At 40.5% G+C, this 20,431-nt stretch overlaps 1 protein-coding gene across 5 annotated transcripts in view; it reads left to right on the forward strand.

The window, feature by feature from the left end:
• The first annotated feature begins 4,638 nt into the window (after positions 1-4,638).
• RPS6KC1 (ribosomal protein S6 kinase C1) overlaps positions 4,639-20,431 on the forward strand; it is a 179,880-nt gene continuing 164,087 nt past the window's right edge. For 3 of the 5 annotated variants that reach the window (XM_042445867.1, XM_042445876.1, XM_042445894.1), the window contains exon 1: positions 14,505-14,540. Coding sequence is in view for 2 of the 5 variants with exons in the window: in XM_042445857.1 (XP_042301791.1) it covers positions 4,927-5,214; positions 14,505-14,540 (324 nt within the window). In the remaining 3 variants the exon portion in view is untranslated. Of the gene's footprint in view, positions 5,215-5,397; positions 5,592-14,504; positions 14,541-20,431 lie in introns of those variants that run through there. The other 2 variants (XM_042445857.1, XM_042445884.1) reach the window with 2 other exon arrangements.

The following is a 20,431-nucleotide window of genomic DNA, read 5'->3' on the forward strand; positions in this document are numbered from 1 at the left end:
GATAAACCTGTCATGGGGCTTTCTTTGCAAGACTTATTCACAGACAGTTTGCTTTTTAGGCTAAGAGAATATGACTTGCCCATGGTCACCCAGTGGGGTTTCCATGGCTGAGTGAGAATGCGAATCCTGGTCTCCCAGTGTCCTAGTCCAATGTTCAAACCACTATACCATGTGGGCTCTCTGTATTTAAATTGCTAGATTTTTATTCTGCATTATTAGATTTCTATTCTGCACTTTGAACCTTATGAGGTAGGCTAGGCTGAAAAACAGTTCAGCCTTCAGCCAAAAGTAAAGAAAAAAACAACAGGTGCAGGTAAGGCTGTTCCAAGGGCTTTACACATGTGCATTCAAGTGTGTAGGTATTACTGGAAACTGGCAATGCTTGGCTTTCTTTTCTCTAAAAAAATGGATTTACATGTTAGGTGTGGATAAACTGTGCTCAATTCCTAAACAGAATTCAGTGGGAGTTCAATAGTTCTTGATCACTTAGGTCCAAAACACACTGTAGAATAATCCAGTTTGAGACCGCTTTAACTGCCTGGCTCAGTGCTAGGAATTCTGGGAACTGGACATTTAGCCTTCTCTGCCTGAGAACTCTTGGGCCTCAGTATGCTACAGTTACCAGGATCCCCTACCATTGAGCCAGGGCAGTTAAAGGGTTTTCAAGTGTTGTATTATTTCTGCAGTGTGTTTGGACCTAAGTGATCAAGAACTATTGAACTCCCACTGAATTCTGTTTAGGAATTGAGCACAGTTTATCCACACCTAACACGTAAATCCATTTTAATTAGTAGTTATGCAGGTGTTTGACTGGTTCTGCTTTTAAATAATCTTTCCAACATTTATTTATTTAATTCACATCTCCCCTTTCTCTGGAAATAGAATCCAAGATCATTTGTAAAAATGTTAAAACAGAGTTGTTGTTTTTTTAAAAAACATCCTAATGTTAAAGACAAGTAAGTTCTTGTGTCATCACAAACATGATACCAATATGGTAACATCGTAAATTAAATACAATTCATTTAAAAACTTAACAAAAATAAAATCACAGCACCTATCCTGTTAAAAGACCTTTCTGCACAACCAATTAATAAATGACTGTTCAGATGAAAAGACGATTAACTGATGGTTGAAGGGGAGCAGAGGGGGCAAGCCTCACTTGCTGTACAAGGGAATTCTGTAATCTGGGACCAGCTACTGAAAAGGCCTTCTCTTAGCATCCTGATCAAATGGGCCTCTCCCATTAGTGGGATAGAGAGGGCTGCCCCACAAGGAGCTTAAGACTCCCTCGTACTGACTCCTAAAGAAAGAAGGTTTTTCAGATAATCTGAACCTGAACAATATAAGACCTTTATTGGTTATAAGCAGCACTTTGAATTGAATTGTGTTAGGGAAAGCAAAGTTACCATAATTTGCTCATTTGGTGTTGCTGTGTGCCCTCAAGTGATTTTGGACTTATGGAGACACTAAGGTTTGAAGAAACATGCCAAGAAAACCCTGTGATAGGCTCGCCTTAGAGTTGCCATTAGTGAAACGACCTGAAGGAAAACAACACTCACACAAGGTACACCTATCACAAGGCTTTCTTGGCAGACTTTGTTCAAAGAGGTCACCCAGTGGGTTTCTATGGCCAAGCAGGGATTTGAACCAGGTGTCCAGCGTTCAAATCACTGCACCATGCTAGCTCTCTTACCCAACTCTTAAGGAATTCCAATCTTTTATTTGTTTCACTTTTATCTTAATTTTCATTTCAAGCTATGGTCCTAATGTGCTTTTGTAAATTAAGGCAAACAAGTTGGATGTATAACTCTCTAAGGCCTCCTGCATTTTAAAGCTGAATACCTCTAAAAGTACATTTTACAGCAGTGAATGGCAATTTGGGGCTAATTTATCTATTCCTTGAGCCCATGATCATCTGCTAATTTTCTGATGTAGCCTGGTTAGACCAGATTCTGTTGTGCCTTTGGCAAACTTTCTTTCAGTGCCAGCAAATACCACAAACAACCATAATGTGGACTGAATAGTGGATACTTTTCCAGTAGTCCTACAAATAGCATGAACATCAGATACCTGATGAGAAGTATGTTTACATTGGTTTTGTACATCTGTTCACAGCTTGTTTTGATATTGTATGTTTGTAATAACATATTCACAGGGTGGGATATAAACAAATCCTTTCTTTCTAAATAACATGGGGAGGTTTTCTTATGCGTGTTTGTTAAATGGTAATTAATTGTTTCACTGAGGCTTGCTTGGGAGTCCTTCTTAGAAATGGGTCCAGCAACCAAGCACATTATCAGCCTTGAATGAATTACTGTTTCTCTTTTGTGTCAGCCTCTTCAGATGACAGCCTCTTACTTTTAATTGGTTAGCCAAAACCTCTTTACCAAGAGATGCATCAAATTCTTCTCGTACAAAAAGAAATGTCAATGTATTCTCCATAGACAGATACGGCACCATCCCCTTAAGAAATCTATGCAATAACATTTTTAACATCTCTGCCTGATGAAGCCAGTGAAGTTTTGAAAGCTTACATGATGTCTTTTTGGCGTTTTGGTTGGCCAATGAAGATACTGCTCTTTTGAGGATTTTGTTGTATTTTGCTGTGTGGCCAACACAGTTATCCCAGAATATGCTATAAGTGATTACATACCAGTAAGGAAATGGGCTGATATTGTGTATACAAACTATAAACCATTTCAATATACAGTATGTATAGAAAAGATCAAAGACATAATTCTATGTATGCTGGGGAATTTGCCCCCACTGAATTAGGGCTTTTGAATAATTTTACTCGGCTGCAGTCCTGTGCACACTTACCTAAGAGTAAACCCTCCTGAGCAAAGTGGGACAGCCTTCCAAGTCAGCATAGGCAGAACTGGGGTATTCATTCAGTTCCTATCTACATAATTAACTTATGAGCCACAAACCTTATAGCCCTGTTGCTGCTCTGCATGTAGTTTGAACTTTAAATGAAAATATTGTCAGTGAGCAGTTAAGGTAGGATCTGTCTTCTGGAAATGAAATTGAAATAGCCATGGAGAACTGTTGAAGTTGTCATGGCAATACTGGCTGATGTGTGTCAAACTCTGGAACCATTGTTGTTCTAATGTGATCTCACAATCCAAAACCAGGGGAACCCTGAGAAGCTGTACACATACAGACATCCAAAAAGCAGGGATATCTTTAATCAGCTAACCAAAATGCACAAAATATATAATGTAAGCTTTTGAAGCTCAACTGGTGTCATCAGGCAAAGGTGTTAAGAATCGTACAGGAGAAAAAAAATGATACAATGGCAATATTAGTCTCAAGGCATGCATTTTCTCAAGGTGTTGTTGATGTTCTTTGGAGGTATATCTATGTAAGCATCATATTTTGTGCATTTTACTTGACTGATTAAAAAGATCACTGTTTTGTGGATTGTGGATGTTGTTGCACTTTGCAATATGGCCAACACAGCTACCCCTGAATATGTTCTCTACATGTAGACATGTATAAGGAGTTGTCACTGGGGAAATAATATATACAGCATTATATTTTATGCCATGCATGCAAAAAACTGTTCATATGAGGGCAAATAACCCTTGTCTGTTTTGCTTCTCAGATTTATATAGATGCATTTATATATAGATCAAGTCAGAGGAAGGGCTATTGGCATTTCCTTTCCCTCACATCTAATGTTGGCTGAGTACATTATGAAGAGACTTTAACAAATCGCTTGATATAGTTAGTGGTTCTCAACCTTTGGTCCGCCAGATACTTTGGACTTCCAGCTGCTGGAAATTCTAGCCAGCAATTTAGGAGTTCTGGAAACTCAAATCAAAAAGGATGGGGAACAATGAAAGGTTGGGAACCACCTTTAGAAGTTACCTTACAACACTCTTGGCACATATGCAGCCATGACATAAAATAGGCTAGCAACTTTTCCCCCTGTTCGGAGCCACATTTACGTGAGGTTTTTGCTGTTAGGGACTGAAGCCTGAACCCAGAGTCAACGTTTCTCTGTTCTTTTCACCATCTTTATTCTCCGATAGTCCCTTCCCTTTCTCTCTCTCCATGTAGCACTCTGCCAGGAAGACATTGTTCCTGCTGGGAGTACAGATTGATCCCTTTGGTTGCACACCTTGCTGAGAGTGACACCAAGAGTGACATTTGGGATGGAGTGGGCACCTATTGTCTAACTGTTTTAAACTCTACTTAGGGTGAGGCTAGCCTACTAAGTTACAACCTTTTCATCTCAACAACATCATCGATATCTATTTATCAGGACTGTCTTCAGTCACTGACCCACATAATCTCAGCCTGGCATTCCTTATGTTGGATAGAAGGAGACTTTCACTTGGAGAGCATTAAACAGGCTCTGAATACCAGGAGGAGACCTTTATAAGCCAATGGTTATCTGTCACACAGACAGTGCTATTCTCTCATTGGTGTATTTTTCTCTTTCAGGCATTCTGGCTAGCACTATCTTTTGCTATTTTGTTAGTTTTTGTCTTCCTCAGTTGTGAGCCGCCTTGAGTCCCAGTTTAGGGGGAAAGGGCAGGATATCAATAAACATAATATAATGATGATGATGATTCTAAGAATTTCAGCAGCAGGGTTGAAAAAGACCCGTTTATTTTCCAAGTCCAATGTTTTCCCTGGGTCGGTTCCAACCAGGAGTAGTAGGGCTGCCTCCAGACTGGAGAAAGAACCCGGTTCGATGCGGCCCCGGCGCCCTCCAGGGAATCCTGGGAATGGGATAGTCCTCCTTGAGGGCCGCTGGGGAAGGAGGAGGAGGTCCTCCGTTTCACCCTCCTGTCCAGGAGGCATTCCCCAAGGCCCTCCATTTTGAGCAGGACTGGAAAGCACGAATTGCTCTTTCTAGGAGCGTTGTTTTGGCTCCACAGCAAACCGCCATCCCCGGGGCTCCCTGGCGTGGCGATGAGGGAGGAGAGGAGAGCAGCCTCCATCTTCCCGCCCTGGACGGTGTGGCTCCCTCAGTCAGAGAGCCAGGCGCCTCCTGAGGAGAAGAAAGGGAGCCTCGTCCTCGGAGGAGGAGGAGGAGCCGGAGGAGGAGGAGGCGCCCGTGGGTCGGGTGCGCAGCGGAAGCGGCCGGCGGAGGCAGAAGCAGAGGCTCCCTTCTTGGCGGCCTGGCTGTTGGGCCTCTGCCTGGGGCCTGAGTCGGGATCCGGGCCCAGGATGCTCTCCTCCTCCTGCTCCTCCTCCTCGGTGGGCCGCTTCTACACGGTGACGGAGCCCAAGCGGCACCCGAGGGGGGGGATACACCGTCTATAAGGTCACCGCCAGAGTGAGTGCCTCCTCCTCCTCCTCGGCCCAGGGAGGGAGGGAGGGAGGGAGGGAGGGAGAAGCCCGGGCAGCCGCCCTTGAAACAGCAGAGACAAGGCCCTGCCTCCAGAGCCCCCCCTCTCTCGCTCTCCCCACAAAATGGAGGAGGAGGAGGAGGGCCGCTCTCCCAGGAATGTCAACCCGAGCTCCTTGGGCAGTCTCAAAATGGAGGGCGGTGTTTTTGGAAGTGCCTCCTGTGGGCAGAGGAGGCTGAAATGGAGGACATGGCGAAACTAAGGCTAAAAAGACTCCCAAGAAAGGTCAATTCATGCTTTTGGGTCCTGCTCAAAATGGAGGACATTGGGGAATTCCTCCTGGACAGGGGAGGTTGAAGTGGAGGACGCGTCCTCCTGGGAAAAGGAGGACCTCTGGCCACCCTGGTTCCAGGGTGTCCTAACCGTAAAGGAGGACAAGGCACTAAAATGGAGGACAGTCGAGGAAAAAATCTGGTTCCAGTACCAGTTTAATTTTCATGTCTGCATCCTCTGTGTTTGCAGTTTAGGAAGGCACTAGGGTCCCAAACATACTGCAGAAGTAACCCAGTCTGAGATTGCACTAGCTGCCCTGGATCAGTGCTGGGGAACCCTGGGAATTGTCATTTAGTCTGGCAGAGAAGCCAAAGGTCTCACAGAACTACAGTTCCCATAATAATACCCCAGCATTGAGCCAGGGCAGTTGAAGCGCTCTCAGACTGGGTTATTACTTCAGTGTGCTTTGGACCTAAGACTCTCTGGTCCTTGCATCATAGACCTTTCCAGCTTCTGTGATTCTGTGGTTGAGCATTGTAAATATCTGTCCCAAAACTGGGAATCCCAGGATTATCTTAGATGGAGCTGTGGCAGTTAAAGTGGAATCATAGCTCTATAACTGTGTAATGTGGAAGGGGCCTGGATTCTTCCCATTAGTAATGCTGGCTAGGGTTGATATGGTTTCTAAAAGAAAAGCATGGGGAGGGTTGCAGCTCCCCATTCCTGCTTTAAAACAAGAATGGCAACTTGTAGCTCTCCACTTGCTAAAATTATGACTTCCCAGAGCCATATCTACATGAAATAGAGAGAGGCCTCTCTTTGCCTCAGGCAGCAAATATATGGGACAGATTTTGCTCACCAGATGTTTCTGGGTTTGGTTCTATTTGCTCCTTCTCTGGGTTGGCTACTAAAGTGCATCTTGTGGGTAAAAATCTAGCATTATTTCACTTTCAGCACAATTCTTGTGCTATAATATTTTGATTGCTCAAACTGAAAAGCATTCGCTTTCCAAAATTCTCCTTTGGAACGATAGAACGACGGAAACGATGCTGGCGATGTTGGTAAACATTTTTATCATGCGTTGTAATGTTCATTCGTGATTTGTTTCATAAGAGTTCTTAAAATAACTGCTGCAGATAGATTGATATTATCATCATCCCAGTAATGCAGATGCAGCGATGGGAACTGAAGATGGGAGAAAATGAATGATCTGACAGAGTGTTTCTTAAACCATTTAAACATTTGCTCCTTTCTTTGCTGTTGTTAGCTGCCCCTGAGTCAACTTTAAGTCATGGTGACCCTGTGGATGAGACACAGATTGCTGTGAACTGCTCCTTTCTAAACCTACTTTATTTGTGTTAAGTATTTCTGTATCGCCTCCCAGGTCACAAGGGCTTCTGAGGCAATGAAAAAAGAAAACGATTAAAACCGTACAAATATAAAAACATTTTAAAAACACATTAAAATACTCTTTTAAAAACTCCTGAAAGCAGTCTAAAAAAAATCCCAGAATTCAGTTTTGAAACAGTTAAAATAGCAATTTCAAACACTGAATGCCACGTGGAACAGTACTGTTTTGGCTGCTGGCCAGAAGCTTAAAAGAGATGGGACCCAGCCTAACTTTCTTGGGTAGGGAGTTCCACGGTCGAGGTGCTGACATACAGAAAGCACTGTTATGTTAGCCACAAACTAAACTTTGTAGAGCAGCACTGGGTCCAAGAGCACCCTCCAAGCTATGGACCTGATCTTTCAGAGGGAGAGCAACCCTATTCAGAACAGGCTGTGATCCTAATCTCAGGTTGGTTTTCCTGCTGACCTGTTAACCCTGCTCTTCAGCTAACCAGGTTTCAGTTATATGTGCAAGGTCAGCTTGCTTGTCCAAGATGAAGTCCTGGATCATACAACTTTGGAAGAGACCCCATGGGCTATCCAGTCAAATCTCCCTGTCATACAATAATACACAAGGCACTCCCAACAGACGGCCATCCGGCTTCTGTTTAAAAACCTCCAAAGAAGGAGATGCCATTACGTTCCAGGGCAGTGTCGAACAGTTACCCTCAGGAAGTTCTTCCTAATGTTTAGGTGGAAATTTCTTTTCTTGTAGTTTGAATCTAATGCTTCGTATCCTAATATCTGGAGCAGCAGAAAACAAGCTTGCTCCATCCCCAGTATGACATCCCTTAAGATATTTATATATGGCTATCAAGTCACCTTTTAACCTTCTCTTCTCCATGCTAAACATACTCGGCTCCCTAAGCCTCATAGGGCATGGTTTCCAGACCTTTTACCATTTTGGTTGCTGTCCTCTAGCCACACTCTTCCCAGTCATTGACTTGACATTAAGCAACTGTACTTTGTTGTCTGATGGGGTTGAACCAGAAGGAGGAATAGTCACGAGATGTCTCTCTCTCCCTTCCTCCATTGGCTTCTTCTACCTCCACTGCCATACCTCCTCCTGCCCGTTGTGATTGAAATACCAGCACCCTTTGTTTTTGGCTGACCAAAAATCAGAGAACAAACAGCCTGCTATAAACAAAATTACAGGTCTGAAGGAACTCCCAGTACTTAGCCAAAGCTGGCTTCATGAGGTTATACTACTCAACAGGTGCTCCATTTTCTTATTTAGAGAACAAAACACGCTGTTCTGGCAAAAACTTTCCTCTTTACATCTCTCTTCCCTAGCATCAGCTATCTGTCCAAATGCAGCTTTTGCAGAGATCTTTACACAGAGTTGTGTCCATGCAGTCTACTACAGCATCTAGAATATCCCAGGCAACAGGGCCAGTTGGTTGCTGAATTGTGTGTGTGTGTGTGTGTGTGTGGGGGTGTAGTTCCCAAAAGTAACATTTTCAAGTGACAGCTCCATTGTTTTCAAGTCTGGGATTCTGGTGCAGAGAGACCTTGGTTGGCAAGTTATCCAGCACTGGCATGAGGATAAGAATAGATCTGGGCATCTCTGACTCTGCTTAAAGTCACATCCGGGAAACACTGTCAGGACCCTGGAGAGTTTCTTCTGAAATTAAGGTGGTATAATATGGTAAAAAGCAGAGCAACTGTCTCCACAACTGCAATGCTAAATCCTTTACTAGAGAGCAATCAACTCACCCTTGTTTGGACTGCTGCATTGAGGAAAATACCTTTGTCTCAGGATGCTATCCCACATTGGAACTTTGCTCCTCACCTTCCTGGAACCATTTTCATATTTCAGCTGTCCCCTCCCTGAAGCCACTGCCAGCACCATAACTTTTGCCCTGAGGTTACCTAGCAATTCTGTGATGGGCAGAATGAGAAGTAAAGAGTTACTGATTTACAGATACTAATATTTTTCACATAAATGGGTGAACTACCTCTGTAGCAAGATTGGAAACTTCAGTTAGTTCAAAACATGGCAGTGATATTAGTTACTGGTACATCTAGGAGTGATCATATTATACCAATGTTACATTCTGTCTGCCAGTTAGTTTCTGGGCAAAGTACAAAGTGTTGGTTATTACTTTAAAGCCCTACATGGTTTAGCTTACATATTTATGAGAGTGCCTTCTTCTGTATAATCCATCCTATACATTCAGGTCCTCAGGGGGACTTCAGTAAGCCAGGACTTGGCTGGCAACTGCCACCCAGAGAGTAGAATTTGTCAGAAAAGATTTGACAATTGAATTTAAACACCACTAAAGACCAGTCTCTTCTGGCAGGCAAAACAAGATGCTTTTTAAATTATAAGTTTCAAAGTGTTTTTAGTTTTATGTATTCTTTTAACAGGTGTTGAATGTTTTTTAATGGATGTTATGTGTTTTTAACTGATGTTATATGTCTAATCTCTTGATGTATTTTAATTTTTTGTTCCCTGTCTCAATCCATAGGGAGAGGCGGGTTACAAACAACAACAAGAACAACTACACCTTTTAGAATGGCCCAAGCAGCATAACAAATAGGTTTCTGGGAGCTTTAGTCCAAGAACCTACCGTATATACTCAACTATAAGTCGACTGCATGTATAAGTCGAGGGCAGGTTTTGGGGCCAAAATTATGGATTTTGGTATGACCTGTGGATAAGTCGAGGGTAAAACTTAGGGACATGTAACAAAGGATGTAAAAGATGAAACAAAGGAAAATGATGCCAAAGAACTTGGAAAATTTTGGCAGACATAACTGTTTGTGCTCGCCCTAAAGGATGGATGCATGCAAGAATAGATATGGTTGATGCTTCTTTTTAGGTGCTCCCAGGATGCACAAAGTGCTTGGATTTTGCCTCTCTATTCAGAGAAAGGAGGTGACTATATGTGTGTGTGTGTGTGTGTGTGTGTGTGTAAGAGAGAGAGTGAGAATTAAAGTAGAGGACTTACATTGACCATGGATAAGTTGACCCATGTTTTTTGGGTCAATTTTTTGACCAAAATTTCTAGACTTATAAATGAGTATATACAGTAATGTTTTGAAGCTTTGGCCATTACAGTTTTATGGTGGTATGGAGTTGGGAAGGACTTCTCTTGATCTTTCCTTCTCCACTCACTTTATGGCACAAAAAATCATCAGCTTTATAGTTAAGCCCTTGTTCAGTTGCTGTGGATGAATTGAAATTGCATGCAAGTAAATGCATAGTGAAATATTTCCTATGCTTTGGTTCAGCTATTAATCCAAATGGGACTGCAGTCAAGAAATCAGAAGAAGGCTAGGAAGGACAGCTATGAAGGAACTAGACAAGCTCCTGGAGTGTAAAGCTATATCATTCAATATTAAAGTCAGTATTGTCCATGCCATCACATTTCCAATTTCTGTGTATGGGTGTGAAAGATGAACAGTGAAGAAAGATGATAGTAAGAAGTTCAACCTATTTGAAATGTGGTGCTGGAGAAGAGTTCTTTTAGTACTGTGGATTGCTAAAAAGAAAATAAATGGGTCCTAGAGGAAATGCAGCCTGGACTCTGCCAACAAATGAAGATGATTAAATTGAGACTGTTGTACTTTGGCCACATAATGACTAGAGATGACTCACTAGAAGAGACAATAATGCTTGGTAAGGTGGAAGGCAGCAGGAAAAGAAGAAGGCCACATTACAGGAAGTTAGACTCAAGGAAGCCATACTCTGGGTTTGCAAGACATGAGTAGGGCTGTTGGTAACAGGGTGACTTGGAGGTCTCCCATTCATAGGGACACCATAAGCTAAAGTTGACTTGAAATCCATTAACAACAACAAATGTATAGTTAGGGCCATCATGATGTACTGGTTTGAGCATTGGATTATCAGATCACGGTTTGAATCCTTATATAGAAGCCCACTGGTGACCTTTGGAAAGCCACACTCTCCCAGCCTCAGGATGACAAGGCCAAGCTCCCTCTGACCAACTCTTGGCAAGAAAACTGTGATTTTGTGATAGGTTTGCCTTAGGGTCACCGTAAGTCAGAAATAACAAGGCATATAGGAACAATAAATGCAGTTTCCTGCAGGCTGACAGAATAGGAACAGGTGAAGAATGGGGCTCTTTGTCTGTCTCTACCATTTCTCAGCAGGATTGTATTTTTTTTGGAAGGCTAGTAATATTTGTGGACTAATTTCTTAGGCCACATTATCCCTCCTCAGTTTTCCATTTATCAGTTTTACAAATTTAGAGGCAGTGTTGACCATTGGTATGAATCCCTGCTTGACCAGGGTTAGTCACATTCTCTCAGCCTCAGGGAAGGGTAATGGCAAACTCATGTTGAAGAGATCTTGCCAAGAAAACCGTGTGATAAGTCCACTTTAGAGTCTCCAGAAGTTGGAAATGATTTGAAGGCACATGACAATACCAAACCCATTGATAGCCAATTCATATCTTGCAAAAGACATCAGCAAGCCTCCTTTTGAAATCTTTTGTTTTAAGGTGGTTTGAATGTTGGACTAGGACTCTGGTAGAACTGCTTTGCTGTATGGAAACCCGTTGGACAAATCACACTCTCTCAGCCTCAAAGAAAGACAGCAGCAAACACATGTTGTCAAGAAAATAACATGATAAATTCATCCTAGGGAAACTGGAAAGCACCTGAAGGCATGCAGTAGCAACAGCACAAGTATATTGACCACCATTCACCAAACCTGAACTGTTTCAGTGTGAGAAGAATGAAGCATAGTGCCTTTCTCCCAAAAGACAAGAACAAACATGTGCAGCAGGATAGTAGATAAGAAAACCAGACCAATGCATTCCTACTTTCTTAATCATAAACCTAAGATTGTAATGTGGATGGGGTGGAGAAGAGGAGATTAAAAAGATGTAAGGCATACTGTGCTAAATACTAGATATATAGATTATGCAAGGTTCATGAACAGTAAACAGTGAAAGCTGGAATGGTTCCACGAATGAGAGACATATTCTTAAATCAATACATAAAAATTGGTAGACAGTTTTAAAAGATTACAATTTTATATATACCTGTCTTATAGGTATGTTAAAAAAAACAATAGCAGGGCAAATTTTGTGACCCTTTTTCTCCATCTGTCCTTGCTATCTGCACTGTTTATATTATATTTTGCTCTTTTGGCTTACATAGCCCCTGTATAACCTGGACTGATCAATTTCAAGCTTGGAGTACAGGGTAAGGGTAGACAGGAAATATCATTAAAAGTAATGCTTTAATGTTAACAAGCAATTGGATAAAGTGTTTTTCTCTTGCTGCAGAAAAGAGTAAAACAATCCTATTCAATTTCATTTGAGTTCCTCTTGAAACACTTTGCATTAATTTACCTTAACTCTCAATGCTTGGTCACTGGATTTAAACTTTTAAAAAAGGGGGAAAGTAAGCTGCAGGCTGTGTCCACAGCAGTGAGGGGGAACCCTCTGTCTACTGTTGGCTGAATAGCCCTGATGTCAACTGAAGGACTATGCAAGGAGACATGGGGGAAATTGGGACTGGGAGGCCACTAGAATTTGAATCCTGAAGTTCAAAACCCTTCTTATGCTACACTAAGGTTTAAGAAATGACATCTATTCTCTCTTGCTACCAAGCCATAGGCCAAAGACCTTGTAAAACTACAAATCCTAGAATGGATCGAGCTGCTACAGCTCTCCTCCTCCTCCTCCTCCTCCTCCTCCTCCTCCTCCTCCTCCTCTCACTGTTTCCCAATATTGGGACTCAAAGTGGCTTACAATTTAAAAGAACAATGCAATTAAAAACATACCAAATTGATTATTAAAATAGAATTAAACTATTAACAGTATTAAAACACATCACTCATTAAAGCTGAAGAAGAACACTAAGCTGTGCTAAAATACAACCTGAAGAACATCCTTGTAGAATTTAAAGATAACGTGAAAAATAGATTTCCGCTATTAAGCCTAATTACCCAAGAGCCAGAAGAATTCTGGACAGAAACCAGGAGCATTGTCAGGGAAGAACTCCAAAAGAACTCACTAGAAAATATGGTAAAGTTTGCTAAGGTGGAAGGCAGTAGGAAAAGAGGAAGACCACATTACAGATAGATGAACTCAATTAAGGAAGCCATGGCTGTGGGTCTGCAAGGCTATTGAGCTATTGATAATAGGGTGACTTGGAGGTCTCTCATTCATAGGGTCACCATAAGTCAAAGTCTACTTGATGGCAGTTAAAAATAACAACTTTGGGTAGTCCCTAGAGGGCTCAAAATGTTTTTGTTTAAGGTACTTATGCAAGGCTTCCTTGACCTGGTTGTTTCATTTCATATGTGCCTATTGCATAGTTTTGAATAAAAAGTTTGCTGAAACATGTTGAACTGCTCTTTTTTGTGAGGTAGGAACCTATTTATTTATTTAATAAATAAATATCTTCTGATCTTCATCAAACATGGTGCAAATGCGGTGGCTTAGTGGTTAAGATGCCAGTTCTGATGATCGGAAGGCTGGCAGTTCAAGGCTCAAGTGCTGCATGATGGTATGAGTTCTGGTCACTAGTCCCAGCTTCTGCCAACCTAGCAATTTGAAAGCATGCAAATGCAAGTACTGTAGATAAATACGTACCACTTCAGTGGGAAAGTAACAGCGTTTGGGGCAGTCATGCTGCCACATGACCACTGGAGTCGTCTTTGGACAGCATTGGCTCCCTCAGCTTAGTAACAATCAGTTATGATTAGACATTCATTCAAGAGACTACCTTTACCTAGGAACCTATCCCTATTCCATGCTATTTCTGCTTTTGCTATCACATTCTCTGTTAAAGAAGTAACAGCCAGGAACATACTTACAGTACTTGATTAACTGAGGTAAACTATATGTAGAGAAACTGCATTCTGTTGAGCTTTGCCCTTCATGACTAATGAAAAACAAAAACAAAACTTTTAATTCTTTACAACAGACATGCAGATGAACAGTTACAAATATTAGACATACTTGAAACATACTGTAATTCCAATTGTAGTTAAGAATGTGTGGGATACTTTAATTTGAAAGGAATTCACAATGAAATCCTAAGGATGATTAGTCAGATGTAAGTCCTCATGAACTCACTAGTAATTACTACTGAATTCCGATAGGAAAAGAATTGGTACCTCAAATAGTTTGAATATTTATTTGAAATGAAATGAAGTTTTTAAAAATCAAGTTGTTTAAAAATCTCTTTGAATCAAAATGATTTGTCTGTCTCAGATCACTCAAGTATATATACTGATCTGAAGTAAGCCAAATGTAAGGTGTCTTAATAAAAATACAGTTGCACCTCTGTTTTTGCGGTCTTGGAGTTCATGTTTCTCACTTGTTCGTGGAGGGGGACAAAATGTGGTGCGTATCTCTGGGTGTTCGCCGCCATTCAAGCCAATGGGGCTTAAATAAAATTGCGGGGGGGTGTTGGTGGTGGTGGGTCCAGAACGGATCCTCTGTGAAAACGGAGGGGCGACTGTACTTTCTTGTTTAATCTGCATCCTTTCTGTTTATAAATAACCATCAAAGTGCAACCAATGACAACGTATCTGCTTTTGCTTTTCAGATTGTTTCACGAAAAAATCCAGAAGATGTCCAGGAGGTAATGTGTTTGTATTTTGAAAGTTGTTTTTGTTCACAATCTTGCTTTTATCTTCTTTTTAAAAAACAGTTTTGACATTTGTAATAGTAATTCACCTATGTATGGTGCAAACCTGTGTGTGTATCTCTTCTATCTTTGTTACAAAAAAAGCTAGTTAGATGTTTGTAATACAAATGAAATTTGTAATACTGACAAAATTTGGTATATTTAACTTGAACGCTTGGGAAAGTGCACTTTTCCCCTCATAATATTTACTCAGTGTCAGTCTAACTAAACTGGTTTGTGTCTTTGTCTTCCGTGCTAGCAGGGGGGGATGTCATGATAATATGTTACATATCTTCTCCTGGTTCCCTCCATGATTTTTAAAAATGTCATTGTTCATTCTCTGCACACCCCAGCCTCACTGCATATCCATCTGTAGGTTCATAATAAAACATAACAGCTTGAACTGGGACTGTGCAGCAGAAAAAGGAAGTGAAAAGTCAGCTGGTCAAAGAGGTACTGTAAGGTAGAAATAAGTAGCAAATGCTTGCTTGCTGAGAAATTCACATATGCTGTTATTGTATATATTATTATCATTATCATCATCATCTTTATTTATATAATTGTAATGCCCATATTTGCCAAGTACTATATAGACCATGAAAGTGATGCACTAAAATGGTAGAGGAAAATAAGGGAAAATAAGGCTGATAAAGGAGGATCAAGGTTAGAAACTTCGGAAGCTCCTTATATGCCAGATCACACTGTTTGTCTAGTTACACTACTTTGATTGACAGGTGCTGTCTGGAGTCTGCGGCTGCATCTGGACTGCAGAAATAATGCAGCTTGACACTGCTTTAGTTGTCATGGCTCAATGCTATGGAATTCTGGGATCTGAAGTTTTGTGAGATATTTAGCCTCTGTCAGAGGGCTCTGATGCCACAACAAACTAGAAGTCTCAGGATTCCATAACACTGAACCATGGTGGCTAAAGTGGAGGCAAACTGCATCATTTCATTGATTCATAGAATCATAGAGTTAGAAGAAACCACAAGGGCCATCCAGTCCAACCCCCTGTCATACAGGAATTCACAATCAAAGCACTCCCGACAGACCTCCAAAGAAGGAGGATCCACCACTTTCCGAGGGAATGTGTTCCACTGTCAAACAACTCTTACTGTCAGGTGGAATCTTTTTTTCCTGTAATTTGAAGTTTAAGGCCATGTGTTGTGTGGCCTTTATTTCCCCAGATTCTCGGGGAGGGCAGGTTTTTAAAAGGAATTTGAAGCACTGTAGGCAAGTCCAGAGTTTAAAGCTGGGAGAAGTAATCTGCAATAAAGAAATAGAGATGTTCTCTTATCCCACTATGTGGCAGCTCCCTATAATAGGCATAGAGTGGGAAGCCCTTCAAGATGCCATACAGTTAGACTGTGGTAACAGTGTTCCCTATCTATCCGAGTAGCCATGGCACTGCTGAGATGAGGTGAACACAGTAGATTGAATCTTACTGTTTATCCCAACTAGAGTAGGCCCATTCTATTTAGGACTAAGCAAAATGATTAATGCCAATCTGTCTAACTATGACATTTGCATCACTTTGGTTGGAGGTTTTGGTGTATCAGACTAAGGGTTATTCCAACTCCTGTGACACTGGGTATTTTTGAAGATAGTTAGGGTATAATAATATCCTTTTGTCTGTACCATGCTGTAAGGTATTACATAAATATTTCAAAATGCTGTCTTTTGTTTGATGAAAGCTGTATTACAGTGGTCCCTCCACATTTGCTAGGGTTAGGGGGGAAGGACTTCTGTGAATGTGGAAAAACTGCAAATAAAAAAGCCTATTATTTTTACCTAAGAGAACACTTCTTGAGGATTTTCTAGGTTCTCCAGTACAACTCTGTGGTCAACATCTGCCAGAAGCTGATCATAGAATCATGTTGACAGATCTACAAATGGCTAGAGAAGTATTTTCTCTTGGATCTTGCAGGTTCTCAGTATAAGTCTATGGTTAACCTCTGGCAGAGTTGCGCTGGATTCCTGGAGAGGACATATTAATTAAAACCACAAATAATCAAATCCGCAAAAGCAAAGCCACAAATATGGTGTGCCAGCTATATACTACTCTTCCCTAGCTTGGGGTCTTGTGGGTAGCTTGAAATTCCCATAGTGCTCAGCCATCATTGACTATGCAGCCTGGGAATGATTGGTGAACACAGTAGATTGCAGTCCTGTGAATCTAGAGGGAATTGATTTGGGGAAGGGTGTGTTACATAGACCTACATCACTGAAGTTAGGAATAATTTGTTGTTTGGTTGGTTGGCTGATTCACATGTTTATGGCAAGTGAAGTAAATTTTTAAATCTTATATTCTCTGTACTGTGAAATTTACCTGGTGCTATTCAGGTTAATGTCAGATTTACCCAGCAGTGCTGCAAGATCCTGTTTACTTTTGATTTCAGTGAAACAAATGTTTGTCTAGTAGCATCTACAAACCTTAAAATTTGTTTCAGTCAATATTCTTTGCAAAATGTGAGAAAACAGCAGTTTGGGGATTAGGAGAAAAGGTGAAGTTTGCTAGTAAGTTTAAATTTGCATGAAAATATTCAGCATGTCAGTCTAAGTCTAAATATTATTAGGTCAAAATCAGTTCATAAATGTGCATTCTAGAGCAAAAAATACAACAATCAGAAGTGTTTGCTTGGAAAATAACCAAAGGGTTGATAGACTGGGTTCAATCCATTGCTGTAGTGTTTGTTGTGGTCCAGTTACATATCACGACAAGTCTGATGCCTCTGTGATGAAATATGTGGATTAGTATAGCATGACAGACAGACAGATAGACATATTAATTTATAATATAGAGGTTTGCCAGTGTAAACTTGCAGGAGTTGAGTGGATTTTGGATATGTGATGTTTAACAAATAAAAAGAGTTTGTTAAAGAAATAAACATTATTGTTTTATTGTCTAAGAAATTGCCTCTGCTGTCTGTATGCAAAAGTAGTACTGAGTAAAGAAGTCTTCTCATGTTATGATGATGATGATGATGATTTATTTATAGTCCACCCAATCACGAGGAATCTGGGCGGACTGCAGCAATAAAAATACATAGAGAATAAAATAAAATAAAACAGAGCGACGTAAGTCACAGTAATTCATAGCTAGGTCTGATGGAGTTGGGCCTGTCTTTTTCACTCCCTTCATTCATTCAGTTCTACTCATCTCAGTTCCCCCTTTATGTTTTTTTCTTTGATCTTCTCTTTAAGAATATTAAGAATATGACAAATCTGTGCTAGCAAATTAAAATGGGGCCCTGGTTTAGGTATGTTTTGATCTAGTTCATAACTTGATGCTCCCCTTTTACAAGGAGAATTCCAAAGAGAACACATCTGGAAATATGTTTTCTGAGGATCATATTTATTTTGTGAGCATAGCCATAGATGTTCCAACACTGTTAACTTTTCAGACTGCCTATGACTACAGTAGTCTCTGAGTTAAACAACACTAAAAGCCATTTGAAGGGGACATTCATCTTTGTGTTTAGTTATTATGAGCCAGCATAACAAAACTTTGACACTCCTATAGATTTTAGTTTATAAAGTACATAAAGTAATACATTTCTTGTATCCAGTTAGTGGCTCCCAAGACTTGTTTGGTCATGTGAGAGGACTTGTGTTGAATCAGACAAAATGCCTGCCTTATCTAGCATTCTGTTTTGCAGTGGCTAACCATCAGTAAGGCATGGATGTATCTCTTAATGAATGGATAAATACATCTCTTGTATCTCATTAACTGATAGATTGTTGTTGTTGTTGTTGTGTGCCTTCAAATCATTTCTGACTTACAGCAGCCCCTTCACAGGTTTTTGGGACAAGATTTGTTGAGAGGAGGTTTACCATTGCCTTGCTTTGAGGATGAGAAAGTGTGACTTGGTAAGGTCACTTAGTGGGTTTCCATGATCTAATGGGATTCAAATACTGGTATCCCAGTGTCTTAGTGCAGCACTCAAACCACTGCAGCACATTGGCTCTCAGTAAATTTCATAGGGTTTTCTTTGGAAAGGAATACTCGGAGGTGGTTGACCATTGCCTTCCTCTGAAATACAGCCAACAGGACCTGGTATTCCTTGGTGGTTCCCCATCCAACTGCAAACCAGAACTGACCATGCTTAGTTCCAACAGGATCTGTACATTTAGGACATTTAGGCCTCTTTACTTTTGTTGCTATGTACCTTCAAGTAATTTCCAACTTAAGGTGACTCTTAGGGTGACCCCTATCAAGGGATTTCCTTGACAAGATTTGTTCAAAGAGGACTTGCCTTTGCCTTCCTCTAAACCCAAGAGATTGACTTGTGCATGGTCACCCACTGGATTTCAATGGTTGAGTGGTTATTGGAATCCTGGTTGCCAAAGTCATAATCCAGTGCTCAAATCACTACACCAGTAACGGATGTACTAAGACATGTTGCCTCAGATACTGGAGGTGATATATAACTACCATGACTTGTAGCCACTGATGACCACAATGCCTAGAGCTGGATCTGCATTGCAGAATTAATATAGTTTGGCACCACTTTAACTGCCATGCTTCAATGCTGTCAAAGTAGTTGTAGTTTTGTGAGATAATTAAGTTTTGCTGTCAGAGAACTCTGGTGCGACAACAAACTACAGATCCCAGCATTCCGTAGGATGGAGCCATGATAATGGTGTCAAACTGCATTAGTTCTGCAGTGTGGCAGCAGCAACCCAGGATGGCTTTAAATGCTGTTTTCAGAAGGCCTGTTGAGAGCAGTGTGTGTTCCTCTGAAATAGTTCAACCGTGCTTTGTTTGTAGAACTCCATTTCACTAGTGAATTGGTTAGCACCTTCCTTGCTCACTTTCTGCCAGCAGAACTAAGGTCTTTCTATTTAGGCAGGCATTCGACTTTTAATCATATGGTAGTATGGTGTTTAAAAGTGGTATGCTGTTTTTTCTTGTATCTTTTAAATTGTTTTTTTAAATGTATTTTGAAGTATTTTAGCCATGTGTCTTTTCATAGATTTGACATTTAATTGTTTGTTTAAAATTTTCTAAAATATTTTTTTTAGCTAAATATTTTTAAACTTTGTAAGTCGTCTTGAGTTCTGTCTTGGGAGAAAAGCAGGGTATAAATTGAATGAATGAAAGAATGGGAATGGAAGGGTTTGTAAAGAGAAACAGTTGTTTGTCAATTATTCTAAAATTAACATAATAGTTTTGGGGAAGAGAAGCTCTAAGTCCATTTCGACATTTCATGCATGTCACCTAGAACAGGTACACTCATTTAAATAACTGGAGCTGCACTTCAATAAGAAACTTTATTAGAAGTGACATTTAGAAACCACTAAAATCTCAGTTTATTAGACAGCTTAAAAGATTTTTCTACTCTAGAGGGGGGCAGTTAATACCTAAAGGTTTTTACAGCTATAATTATTGCTCAAATGTAGTATGGAGTGGAAATCTGGGGAGAGGATACCAAGTCAGATTTGGAATGAAATTAATTAATGAATACCTGGTGTAAACTACAGTACTGTACTTGGTACTAGGGAAAGATTTTTGTTGTTACTGTCTGTGTCTCATGTTGTTGTTGTTGTTGTTGTTATATTTATTTATATTCCACCCTTTTCCAAAAACTGGGACTCAGGGCGGCTAACAATAGTAAAAAACAGTACAACTTTCATGTGTGCTTGTCCTTTAGTTCATTCTATTTATCTACTAATCTTTGGTTGTTTTAATTTAAAAACTTGCATACTGTGCAGAATATGATAGCATCCAAAATTCACAGAATTGGAATACCCTTATTGGACAAACCAAAAATGTACAAAATATATTGTGCAAGCTTAATTGGGCAAAGGTGTTGAAAAACATACAAGAGAAGAAAAAATGATGA

Source organism: Sceloporus undulatus, chromosome 1, assembly GCF_019175285.1.
Source record: "Sceloporus undulatus isolate JIND9_A2432 ecotype Alabama chromosome 1, SceUnd_v1.1, whole genome shotgun sequence".
Lineage (NCBI taxonomy): Eukaryota > Metazoa > Chordata > Lepidosauria > Squamata > Phrynosomatidae > Sceloporus > Sceloporus undulatus.